Raw genomic sequence first — 13,465 nt, forward strand, 5'->3', positions numbered from 1 at the left:
AGGAAGGGATGATACAACCATCGTTATGCCTCGTTGCACCTCTGATTATCCTAATCAGATCATTAGGATAAGCAGGGACGTAAGTAGGTCGTCCTTTTGATTGTTTGCCCCCTTTATGATCAATTAGCCATATATATATACTGTATATATACATCACATTGGAAGGGTTTTGAGACAACATACTGACACCGTGGTTGTTTAATGTGTTTGAATCAAACAGATCTGGTGCACACAGCAGAAACAGATCAATAACTGTCAGGACCCGGTCCAAGCCCTCCCCTCCTTGTGTCTGTCTCCAGACTCCAGTCCCTCACCAGAGACCGGGCTGTCCAGCAACACCCTGGGCTGCCGGGCTGTCTGCAGGCTAACAGATGGTCATTGATCCTGGGCCGGGGGACCCCTTCACCGGGTCACTGGACCCTGCAGTCTCATATGACAGCAGGACCATAAGGATGTCCACATAACATCATTCTTTTACAATAAGCAACCATTGGTTTATTCACTAATTTACTTCCCAAGTTAGTTTCCAAAGCCTGAATCTTACTGTATGTGCCTTTAAATACACATTTTAAGTACTTCATACTGATTTCATTAAGATTGTTCTATAATACAAATGGGAGGTCTTAATCCTATAGCCCATAGTCAGCATTTTACTAAACTCCAATCAGAGTTTACTGGATGATCTGATTGGCCAGCATGGATGCAAAAAGTGCTAGGTATTGTTATTTACAGTAGACAACACTGGGATTATCATGTCTCCAAACACTTAATTCCACCTGATTTAACAGTTTAAATGAATGGGTGGCCTTTCTGAGGGAGATTAATCAAACGCTCCCCAGTCAACCTCTAATCCGAGTCATAACAGAACACTGGGCCAGGTGGCAGACTGACGCTGAACTCACACACACACACACACACACACACACACATGCACAAACACACATGTGCATGCACACACACATACATGCACGCACACACACACATATAGTGCTGGTGCACCACACAAATGAGTCATCAGTGAGCGTGTGTGCTGAATCACAGCGGCCACTCACCCTCTGCTGTATGGTAGCATGCTTGTGCTCCATGTCCCTCTTCTCCATGGCTGAATCAATCACCAGCTGATCCAACTGAAAACACACGCAGTACTAGAGTTACAGCGGGTTACAAGCACAATAAGTCCAAGGAGAAGGAGTGGCAATCAGGTACAAGTCCGGGAACATGCATGGACATTGGTTGTGAAGCGAAAGAATTCCATTGCAGAGACCACCTGATAGGCAGAACGATTGTGTTGGTTATCTGACAGCACCACATACTAGCATAGGCCGAGTACGTCATTATTTGGGTCAATGTTTTATAATAAGGCATTGAGCCCAGCCCTGTTTCAGTATCTGTCTGCCTGTACAGATGGGATTCAAGTGGCTTTAGACTGCTGGTTCAAACCAAATGACAGACCAAAAGGCTGAGTTCAAAATATTCCATAAACACATTAATAGCATTAGTGATGTTACTGCATGCATCAATATTTCTCATCAGAACCCATTCAATTCCAATCAGAATCTAGACCCAGGGAGAAGCCAGGATCGGCGCCTGGAGCCAATCCAGGCCAGGCAGGACAAGACCAGGCCAGGCAGGGCCAGACTAGACCAGAACAGGACAGGCCAGAACAGGCCAGACCAGACCAGACCAGACCAGTCCAGTCCAGGTTGTATGTAGAGTACAAGGGAGACGATGTGGTTGGTACACTGTCTCACCTCGGCAGCCAGCTTCTTCATGTAGGGGTCGATCTCATCCAGTAGGTTGTAACCCTGCTGAAAGAGGGAGTGCTGGGCGTGCATGAAAGACAGCATCTGGAAGAGCAACAGACACGTGTGTTTTTCCTATCCTCACCTGCTCGTTAATAATAGATGAGAGCAGTATTTAGATCTGCCTTTACATGGAGCCACATGTCATGTGGGCCGCTAAGGCACTTGCTCTCGGCTGCATTCTGGGGTGATCGGTACGAAGTGGAAGATACTTACAGCATCTAGGATTTCAAATTTCTTCTTGGCTTGCAGGACATTGATCTAGTGGAGGGAAAGAGAGTTGCGATTAGAATTCCACTTCTAACGATTACAGTTACAGAAACACCAGCAATTCATACCATGAGTCATGGATAGCTCTCCCTCTTGTGGATACTGGATAGCACTGTATTGTTACATGATAAGCATTCTCTAAATACAATACAACTTCTGCATCTCAGCAGTTGTCTGGGAATAAACGTCTGGCATAAGCGGCATTTATTTTATTTATCTACAAAACAAATTAGGACATCTGCAATGAAGGAAAATATTCAAATCCACGTGATGGTCCAATCCAAGTTCATCCTAAACAAAAACTAATTGAAATCTTCAGATGGATTTGTCCAAAACATGGCTCTCTGGACCAGACCAACCTCTTCTGCCTTCAGCCATATTCTACCAAAACCAAGAGCACCAGACCGCAATTAGAGCAGGGAGGAGTGCCGGCAGCCATGATGCACAGCACACAGGTCACACTGAATCACTCTCCATGTTCCCACAGGCACTTATCGTCATCTGTTGTGCAGAGAACATGACTTGTGTGGGCCAAACAGCACCATGCTGGCCCTGCCCATGCAGTGACAGGCACAGGGCTGACTGCCAACCCCTCTCAGCCTGCCAGGGCCTGCCCTCAAGGCCTGCCTTCATGAGCACCACAGCAAAGAGACACTGTTTACATCACCACAGATCTTTCATTTTGGCTTGACGACAGTATCTTGTGACAAAGTGTGGACTACTCATTTGTATATATTGACATCATGTGTGATGTCGTGCTCGGGTGTGCTGACCTGAAGGACGTAGTCCAGGGCGAGGTGACGGAAGCACTTGCGGGTGATGCTGAGGGTGCTGGTGGCCTCCTCCACCTCGTGGGGCTTGTTCCTGGGCGCCTGGGCGTTCTTCACCTGGGCGATCTCCATGTCTTCACGCACACGGTCAAAGTGCTTCTTGGTCTCTTTGAATTTACGCACGTCCCTGAGAATTTGGAGAAACGTCAGGAATTCATGATGACAATGCTTATTGAATTGAACATATTTTTGGAAGTGAGAATGGATGGTTAGATGTTCATGACTGATAGCAGCACAGAGAGAAAGCTTCTACTTACTCTTTGACAAAGTTGTGCAACTGTTGCTTGACAGACCTTTGAGCTTGATCGAATAGTATCTGAAAAGTTTTAAAAGAGGAAATTAATACCTGTTCATGGAGGAAGTTTGATTCTTTCTATATAAGTCCACTGAGAGGTTTATTGGGTGTGCTTTGCCTTCGGCAAGGGCACAACATTTGTTCTCTCACATATATATTATTATTATTCTTTTTGCCCCCCTAAAACTCAGTCAATATTTGGCCTACATAGACAACCTAGGTGTCAAAAGTTTCGTCTTGGTAGCGATTGAGTTGCTTCTATTGGGATTTACGTTCCGTTGCATGGTTTAGGCTCAAGTTAAGTTTTTGTGGCGAAAAGTGAAGCTAACGGTGGCTAATTTGCTAGCCACAGTCACTGACGTTACTACGTCACTAACGTCACGAAAACACGCGTGACTACCTTTGGCAGAACATTCGTTTCGCATCTGTTAACTTGGGGGATAGCTAGGCTAACTATAGCTGTACTGCAAGGCAGCTGCAGAAACGCCACAAGCAAAGAGGCCAGGGTGACTATTTACTCATTTTACTTTGTGATGTGAAACACAATTGTGAAATGTAATGTACAATATTAGCTGATATTATTAAGGAAGTAAGCCCACATCTACTTTTGGAAACGGTAGTCTACTATTTCACTGAAGCATTAGCATGACATTAGCCTCTGTTGCCCGGGCAACACATACTACAGTGGTCTATGATGCATCTGTTTTCAATCGTTAAAATAAACATTCCTCACAAATACATTTTCGTTGTAGGATTTATTATGACATTACATTACAAGTAAACGATTTGTTGGTGAAATTATAATTCCCTGGGGTTTCAAACCAGCGTTGCTCACTGCAACGCTGTAGCCTACGCGAGACACACTACAAAAACATCTACTGTACACAGCTGTTTATGAAGTCAAACGGCGACAGAACATGTTCGACACTCCCCTTACTTAAATCAAAAGTCTTTCAATAGGTGAAACTATCTGACTACTAACCTGAACTTCATTGCCACAGCCTAAACTTTGTCAATCTGTTCATGAAAATAATTAATTTCAGCCTAAACCGTACAACGGAACGTTAAATCGAATTCAACCAACGCAATCGCTACCAAGACGAACACAGCAGTAGTCTGGTACTGTACTGTAGTAGTACAATTTACCGGGGCAGCTTCTCCACACAGGGCTATATCGCATTTTGCGTTGTTACTGACAATGATCGCTACCAGTGAGCTTTTTATGAATGAGCGATTTTCCACTAAATAAATGTCAAGCTTATTTACGTTTTTGGGGTCATATTTTCAGTTAGCAGATGGCTGTTTGAATCACGATTCCATCGTCTACTGCCGGTAACGTCGTAGAATAATCTTCAAAGGGGGTTCTTTATTATGAATGAATGCAATATGAGTAGGCTAAATGCCTGAAAATATCACGAGAAGGGAAAACTTAAAAGGACGTTTAAGTCATAGAGATTAGGTCAATTTTTACACCGGTCAAATTTATTCGTTGATTCAGCTATGAGGCTGCCTCTTGCAGGGGAAATGAGAAGACATCATATTTAATTCTACACTTCACTCGTATTTTCAGTTGTAAATGAGCAGCACAAAAAAAATGCTTTTAAATCTATGTGACCTTTATAAATAATAAGTATGCATTTTAATATAAAATATACAGAAATATCAGTTGTAAAAATGTAATTCAAAAACGGACCCCTGTGCAACCGACGCAAGCAAGCACACCCTACAAATTTCCCCAGAAATTGTCTAGTGATGGGTCGTTCGCGAACGATCCGGCTCTAAGAGCCGGCTCTTGAAGGTGAACGTCGGGAGCTGGCTCGCATATCTGAAGAGCCGACTCTATTTTTAATAGATTAATACAGCCTATAAAAACTAAATGATTATGAAATAATTAATTTTAATTGTATTTAAAATAATTGACTGATTCAAAGAACAACAAAAAAATACTTGTAGGCTTAAAGGCGCACACGATCATCCTCACATTCTGTTCCTGTCAATCCTGCATGAGGGAGGGCCGAGCCAACTCACACACAGTCAGAGAGTAGTCAAAACTCGGAGGAGAGCCATGACAAATCAATGCATTTTTAAAGATATGTGGTTACGGTCGAGTATGATTTCATTGAATAATTTAATTCAAATTGTTTTCACACCTATCATAGTCAAATTCATAGTTAAAACATGTATTTTTTAAAGAGCCATTGGAGAGCCAAAAGAGCCGGCTCTTTTTAGTGAGCTGAGCCATACGAGCCGGCTCACGAAAAAGAGCCGGAATGCCCATCACTAAATTGTACCCTCTCTAGTTGTCATGTGTTTTACTTCCCCAGACTGCCAAAACACTAGACAGTGTAGTGGAGTCCATGTTCAACCAACAGAGGGCAATAAAGCACCTCAATCGTTTCATGGTCTTGAGAATTGGATGCCAAAAATATAAATCATCCCTTCACGCATTGAAATGCTGGAAGATGAATATAAAAGACACATCAGCAAATACACCCACAAGTGTGCACACATACTCATACAACACCAGGCTGTCGCAACGTCATTCAAAATTCTCCCACCCCCTCCCCACCATTCTTTTTCTCGTTCAAGTTCTGATTGCTTCTGCCACGCTGCGGCTGCAGCTAAATAGGTCACTCGGGCAGCGAGGGAGGGAGGTAGGAAGCGGGAAAGAGAGAGAGATTCAGAGGGAGGATGGGAGGGAGCTAGAGAAAGGGAGAGGGGAGGGTGGGGTAGGGAGGCTTTGGGTACAATGTGACGACACAATACTGCAGCCCCTGCATCTAGTACACACCACAGACCCAGCAATCAGGCAAATAGTCCTACACTGGCTTTACTCTTAAAGCTGTGTCCATCAGCTAAGAGCAGGTAGAAGGTTCAGGGCTGGGATGTCATATTTTTATTCTGGTCGGGGCTTGATTGATGGGGGATGGATGGAATTCTGCTTAGATTAGAAGACATATTTGATTTTGGGAGACAATATTTTAAAGTTGGGTGACCGAAGCAACTCATTTGATATTTTGTAATACCCAGGGATTACAAAAAGGCCTGTTCATGAAGAATCTAATGATTCCCTGGGTGTCATTATGGATCTAGTAGATGGGCTTAAAGCTTGTGGAGGATAGGGGGTCAATCTATATAAGTACATCTGATATAGGCCTTCTTGTCTCATATCATTAAGGCAAATGAAATACAAAAACAGATATAAATTATATCAGTGCACGTTTAATCTACTGTAAATACAGTAAAACAACAAACAACTACATGGCAACACCACAAAGCAAAAATAACTCAAATGTACGCTAATGTTATACCAAAGCTGAAAGCTGTGTGAATTTATTGCATTATAAAATGGCTCTATGGGTTCAAACGAAGCAGTGAGTGTCTACAGGGCAGATAGAGCAGGAACTTCCTGTTGGAGGCTTTGTGTTTCTCCCATCATGTCAGGACCCACCACTCCTCCTTATTAACAAACAAAGACATTCCTTTTCCTCTCTAGAGTCTGCCTGGTCCAACCAACCATAAATATGCTAATGGAAGAACAGACACAACAGTATTTCAAGTGAGTATAATGCTTTAGATGTGAACCGCCTCCAAAAGGCTTCTGGGATTGGTCTCCAATGGAGCAGCGTGTGGGGAGGCGACGCAGACCACCCTTTGTCAATGTAAATCTGCCGGGAGCGGGAAAACGTCCAGGTCTGGCTGCGTGTTCGTCTGTGTGTGGTCGATTTGTTGTTTTGGTTGGATGAAGTTTAATATGCTACTAAACAGGAAGTGATAATTGTAGCCACGTGCCATTTAATCTCGCCCACATGCAGACAATGAACAAACCTGAGGTCAACAGGCCCTGAGGGCTCTGGTCATAAACACTGAGGTGTGAGTGGACCGTCCTGACTGGAGACCGTCTGGAGGCAGGCTGACGTGTAGTTGGAGAGCTGTGGTGGAGGTCTGAGGTGACTGGCCTCTTTGTGTCACCCACTAAGTCTTAAAAGATTTGTAGTAAACACACCCTCTTGTTTCTCAGTGTGTGTGTGTGTGTGTGTGTGTGTGTGTGTGTGTGTGTGTGTGTGTGTGTGTGTGTTGTAGAGACAGAAATGTGGTGAGGGGTTTCCTGGCCCCAGGGTACTGCAGCCTGTGGCATTCCTGAGCTGTTCTGTGGTGACTGTGGAGAAGCAGAGCCCAGAGGCTGCAGATGAACTGTCTGCATTAGGCCAAGATCTCACAGGTGCTCCCTGTGTACAGAGACAGGCTGCACACCAGGGAGAGCACTGCCCCTCCCTTGACTACAGCTATGGTGGAGGACAAGGAAGAGGCCCAGAAAGGAGCAGAGGAAATCTGCTCTGATATCAGACCATAGGAATGGGACTAAAAGAAACAGTATCAAAATGGGGTTACTGACTTCTCTGCAACTTTACTACACTGTCTCTTGCAACTTTGGTTCAGATATGCTGGGAACAATACGGATTTGAGTATTGTATATCAAATAAGCAATGAAACTTTACTTCCTATGCTTAAAATGGTGTTACAGCTATCATTAAGAATATTCCATATTATACACATGGAACACTACTGTCCTGTATGGTAAATGCCATTTTCCCTGACAGTTTCCTCAGGCTTTAACAGCTTTTACAGCCAGCAGACTGGGAATTGGCACTCCAAACTGGAATTTTATCAGTCCAAGCTAAAAGTAAATAAATCCTATTACCTTAGATAGCATGGTCTAGAGAATCTGATCCCCACCATCACCCCCACCCCCAATTACTCTGCATGACCATGGCCACATCATATTTTTTATACGTTTTATTACATTTTATTACATTACATTTTAAGCACCCAGACACCCCCCCCCCCCCCTTAACCAATCAACTCACTTTGCTTCTTTCTTTTCTAAAATAATGGATGTGAAAAGAGACAGAAATGTATCCATTATTCATCTGGAACTCAAATGGACTTTCACGCTTGAATAATACAGTGCCTGTTCAACAGAGGACCTTGTTCTGCTGTTTTGTTCATATAAAAAGGAAAGGAAATCAAATGTGATAGATGTTACATGCTCAGAATAAAAAATCACTGAGGTTAGCCTGGTATCTACAGCTTGCATCTTAAACACATAGGCAAACATAGTCTATGTATTTTGGAGGGATCCAAGTTAATAACAGGTAAGGGCAAGGGCTCTGACTTCAGACACTAGAGCTTGCTTGGGTGGGCATAACAGCCCGTGTGTGTGGAGCCTGTTCTGCCTGGCGTGGTGGATATGCATTATGAGGGCACCAAGGCCTGGCTGTGAGAGGGGCAGCTGGCAGTCCACGGTCCCGCTCTTTGGTTGTTTGGAGGGGTGCCTGTGGTGTGCTGTGGCAGCTGTGGGGCCTCAAACACACACGCACACATACAGACACGCACGCACACACACACACACACACACAGTGGGTTCTGCCCCAAGCTGCAGCTGTAACCACGTGTATTCAGTCATCTCTTGCAGCAATCGAGTCCTGAACTGAAGGATGGAGACTCATGGTCAACTCAAAAAGCTATCTTTGCTGAGAAGAAGCTGAAGATTTAGAAGATGTTGACTTAATCATGTTTAAGCCTCAGATACTTCTACATTACTCTCACAAGGGGGCCAGATATTGCAACGTTTTTCTCTGATCTGATCAGAAAAAAAGAGGGATTCTTTTTCTCTCCATCACATGAAGAACAAAGAACATCACTGAGACTCAACCATGGTAATCACCATCCGGTCACACAGACATTTTCCTCCAGTGAACCACTGGGGTGGTGATGGCTGGGGGCTCGGGTTGTGTGTGTGTGTGGGGGGGGGACTCAGTTGTGCTTTCAATAGATAGGCAAGACCCAATTCTTCCTCAGGCTAGGGGTACTGACCACAGAGGTACTGATTCCCTGCCCTTTGACTGTAAAGTTTTGCAGGCAAAATAGTCCAATTATCTGCAGGTCTATCCATGCCACTACTGAAATACTTTGACGTGACGCTAGGCTCAACCTTTTAACTTCTACCATTGCACCGTAGCAACACTACTTCCAGGCATGCTTGAATTATCCAGGGTCAAACCAGGCCATTCTTCTACTCATCTACTCTAATCCACTGTGGCCCAAGTGACCTCAGCCATTAACCTTCCATTTGCAACGCTGCCCTCTCTTCCCAGCAGAATAGAGGCCGGTGATTTGCTCTCCCTGTCTTGTCTCAGGCCTCTGAAGGAATGTGGCCCGGAACACCATTAAACATGTAATGGGTTCATAGTAATAGACTTGAAAGGGCCTGGCCAGGGCAGGGGGTCTGGACTTGGACAGGGAAGAGGGAAACCACGCTGCAGTAACTGACACAGCTTCTGGTTAACGACAGATGCATCACAGCCTTGCCAGCAGGGACAGAGAATTCTATTTATTTAGGAACGAAGGATTCTATTTATACTTGTTTCGCTGGAGTTAGATCCGTGAACAAAAAATGGGGGGAAAAACGGTCCGTAAAATAGCATTCTCTACCAGACAGCTCCATCTTTGTCGAATGAAATGACCACCACTCAATGAACACAATCAGACATCTCTGACCAAAACAGAATAATAATGACAATGTGCAAACACAGAAGGCCTACATTCCTGCGTGTTGACTGGTCAGTGTGCAGACGCTGGTGGAAAGGCAGGGGGGAGGCTGGAGTAGCTGCCGCACAGTGTGGAAACCTCCTCCGGCCCTCGAAGCAGCCTCATCTCCTCTCAGACGTCCAGTAACACACAGCTCTGACTGGCAGACGCTCACTCTGAGGCTCTCGCTGGGGATACGTGGCCACATGCAGACCCCAGACACAGGGAAGACCCTGACTGTGACAGACAGATCTAATGTCTCGTGGAGGAGACTCTGCAGCATGCTGAATCGTTTAAGGCCAGGTCAGCGTGACCCTCCGCATTGTGTTAAAGAGAATACAGGACCCTGACGAAGCCTAACTGCCCGGCCCTGTCAGGGTTTCAAGATGGGCAGATTTTAATTGTGCTGGCCTCTGAGGGGTTTGCTGCTATACGCAGAGCACGTGGGGACAGTCTGGGGAGCAGACAGACTTACCATGTGGTAGTTCACAATTTCCTGGAGGCTCTCCCCACACTTTTCCAGGCACTCCTGCAAAGAAAACAACAGACAATAGCTTCAGCATATTGTGTTACTGCAAAGTGTTCTTAACCCGATTATACCACAGATATAGAGAGATTATTTTACCGTGGCTGCCAAGGCAGCCTGGGCTACAACATGAATATTGAAAGCAAGTATAGTTCATACTGTAAACATGATGTTTGGTTCATTTCACTCAAGCGTTACTCCCATGCAGTACTCCAAGGGAGAGGGAAACTGAATTGCTTGGTTCAGAGTTTTTACAATGGAAAATACAAATACTAACACCAGTTTAATAAAATTCTCTGAATTATCCTTGTGACTGCATCCAAGAGGATCTTTAATAGAAATGAACATTGGCAGCATTGAGTCTACTTCTGCTTCTACTGGCAGACCCTGGGAAGAAGACTTGCAGGCTCCAGGAGAGAGGTGGCCTGGTCCTAGCTGACTAAACATATTACTTATCCTATACAACTCACAAGGGCTTACCGTCAGAGAGCAGAACAGTACCAAAGAATACAAAAGTTTGTCGTTTATATGTAGGTACAGTAATCCTACAGTACATTTGCGTGTTTAGTACTTGTAGTAGTAGGGTATGTACTGTATAGATGATGAACCTAGATATATGGGAAATCAATGAGATGATTGTGAGGGTGTAAAAGAACAGCGTCCAGCCAGGAGGACTTGGAGCAGTTCCCAGAAAGGGCTGAGCCTCACCGAGATCATCTCATCCTTCTTGCACTGTTGGGACAGGTCCCGGATCCCGTTCACAAAGAGCTTGTTGGCGCTGACATACGCCTTCCCTGCCTCGATCATCCCACTGCATAGCTTCACCAACTGGAAGACAGAGATATATATATATATATATAGAGAGAGAGAGAGAGAGAGACGGAAGGGAGAGAAAGATGGAGATAGAGGGAAAGAGTACAGAAAGAAAATGTGTGTGTAGGGCGTAGGAACAGGAAATAAGACACACATTTAGAGTGTAACTAATTCCATCTCTGTCACCATAGAAATGGATTCTGTTCTTGAATACAGCGGTTGAAAGAAATTATTTTCCTCGCCTCAGATTGGACAAGGTTGAAATGAAACGTTCATACATAAGCGTCAATGCAATCCATGTGACTTTCTCTCTTTACGGCAACCATGCAAGTCTGGAGAACAGCAGTCTGTTTTATGTCAGATGTCGAAACACGTGTCTCCCCCTCTCCTTCTCAATCTCCCACAATCCAGCTTCCTCACTGCAGAGACAACTAAAACCATCACCTACACCATTTCTGCACATACTTCAAATGACCACACGCTGATTGCACCGGTCACACAGATGTGTGTGTTTTCGAGCCTACAATTATCCCACTTGTATCCCATGTGTGGCGGGGTGCATTCTCAGGTTGGGTCCATGTGTTCCCTAGCAACACAGCATGCAAGCAAACACATGTGTCAACACTGCAAAACGCCAGATGGGATCTAGAACTGGAATTCAACCCAGACAGTGCAGGCTTCAATATGAAGACTTGCAAAAACATGGATGCCCTGTGAGACGAGCGACTCCAAACTATACAAACCATAATGAAAACCCACAGTCATAAACACAGACAAGAAACAACTTGAACATGACAAATGTCTGTCGAACGGTTTAACCCCCTGAAGGTCTAACCAGTGTTTGGTTTCTCCGCGTGTGCGTGAGAAAGAGTTTACGCTTGCTGTTTTTTACTGTAGGAGCAGCCTGTCTCTGTCTTTCAGCCTTCTAAAGACTGATTTTTGAAGCACGCAGTTATGTTTCCTCCCAGCTGTTGACTGGTGACCAACCCTGTCCTTCTGTCTACTTCCTGTTGGAATGAGAGCGGGCTGAGATGGCCGTTGAGAGGGGAGTTCCACCTGTTTGCCCACTAGGAAAGACAGGCAGGCCGGACACGGAGAGGGGAGGGGATTAGCGATCTGACAGTTGGGATCATGCTGCTATATTGCCCATCTGTGTGTAATGTTCATGTAGTGGAAACAGATTGAGAGCTTCCAGGAGTTGAGCTACTGTACTGTTGAGTCTGACTGATGTCTAACTGACATTTCAGTATGTTTCAAACTGAACGGCTATGGCAAGCTTGTGAAGATGGAAGTTAGGTCTTCACCTGCTCTTAGGTGGGGCTGCTGTGAACTGGCTCCACTTACTGTACTGGTGAAGGGTTAACGTTAGAGAGCCCAGAGTCACCTAAGTAGAGGGCATGAGGCATCAGAGCACAACAGGGAATACACAAGATACCTCAGTGACTCAATCACTTCCTTGTTCTGATTCTCTTCCATTCCTAATCTAATCGTCCAACCCTGAAACTGAATTAGCTTCCCTCATGGCCTTATGGGGATATAAAAACAAGAAACAGAAAACAAGTCCCAAACTCCCCAAAATATCTAAATAGGATATGTATAAACCCATATTGGTTTATTCCACATGGAAAAAGATACATTTAACAGGCAATGGGCAATTTACTGCACCCCGATAGCGGTTCCATTCATTCAAATGAACATTCCTGTAGACAACGCATCCCAGAAGTAGTGAGGGCTGATTCACGGTCACCGCTCATGTGCTCAGGGACCCAGGATGGCCGCCATGATGACAGAATCTGAGGAGAAGCCTAACCTTCCCTGACACTTCCAATTCAAGGTCAGAGGGAACAGATGGACCTGTGACATCATGAGCCTTACCGCCAGGCATCTGGCCTCCTCGTTATGGGGTAACTGGATGCTCTGAAAGCTACTCTAATGCACTCTAATGTTGTCAGGCCGGTCCCCCCCCCCCCCCCCCCACCTTCTCACTCTCCACGTCACATTTCCTCAAACCTGAGAAGCCTAAACATGAAGAAAACTCTAAGAGCACTCATTTCTGTTTTATTCATATTGGTAGTGTTGACACTAGACACTGCAGAGTGTTGGATGTCAGCAGTAGAAATGTGGAGGCAGGAACCAACTAAGGCTGCCTTCCTGCTCCCAGATTATCTAAATTCCCAGAATACAAATGATCTTCACTAAAGGTCATGCTCTGAAAGTCATCTCTGAAAGTCCTTCTAAGTCCAGACCCAGGCTTAATCTGTGACCAGGGACCAATCCCCAGCACTGCACAGCATCCGATTGTCCATAAAGGAAGCACTCTAGGCAGTAAAGTCTACTC

General features: G+C 44.9%; 1 protein-coding gene across 2 annotated transcripts in view; it reads right to left on the minus strand.

Moving 5' to 3' along the window:
* Positions 1-13,465, minus strand: part of acap3a (ArfGAP with coiled-coil, ankyrin repeat and PH domains 3a) — a 48,958-nt gene that overhangs the window by 15,380 nt on the left and 20,113 nt on the right. For both annotated transcript variants that reach the window (XM_062458878.1, XM_062458877.1), the window contains exons 3-9: positions 11,023-11,142; positions 10,264-10,317; positions 3,160-3,218; positions 2,846-3,029; positions 2,019-2,063; positions 1,752-1,847; positions 1,053-1,127 (exon numbers count right to left, since the gene is read on the minus strand). In XM_062458878.1, coding sequence (XP_062314862.1) covers positions 1,053-1,127; positions 1,752-1,847; positions 2,019-2,063; positions 2,846-3,029; positions 3,160-3,218; positions 10,264-10,317; positions 11,023-11,142 — 633 coding nt within the window. The remainder of the gene's footprint in view (positions 1-1,052; positions 1,128-1,751; positions 1,848-2,018; positions 2,064-2,845; positions 3,030-3,159; positions 3,219-10,263; positions 10,318-11,022; positions 11,143-13,465) is intronic.

The sequence above is a fragment of the Osmerus eperlanus genome, chromosome 4 (assembly GCF_963692335.1).
Source record: "Osmerus eperlanus chromosome 4, fOsmEpe2.1, whole genome shotgun sequence".
Taxonomy (NCBI): Eukaryota; Metazoa; Chordata; class Actinopteri; order Osmeriformes; family Osmeridae; genus Osmerus; species Osmerus eperlanus.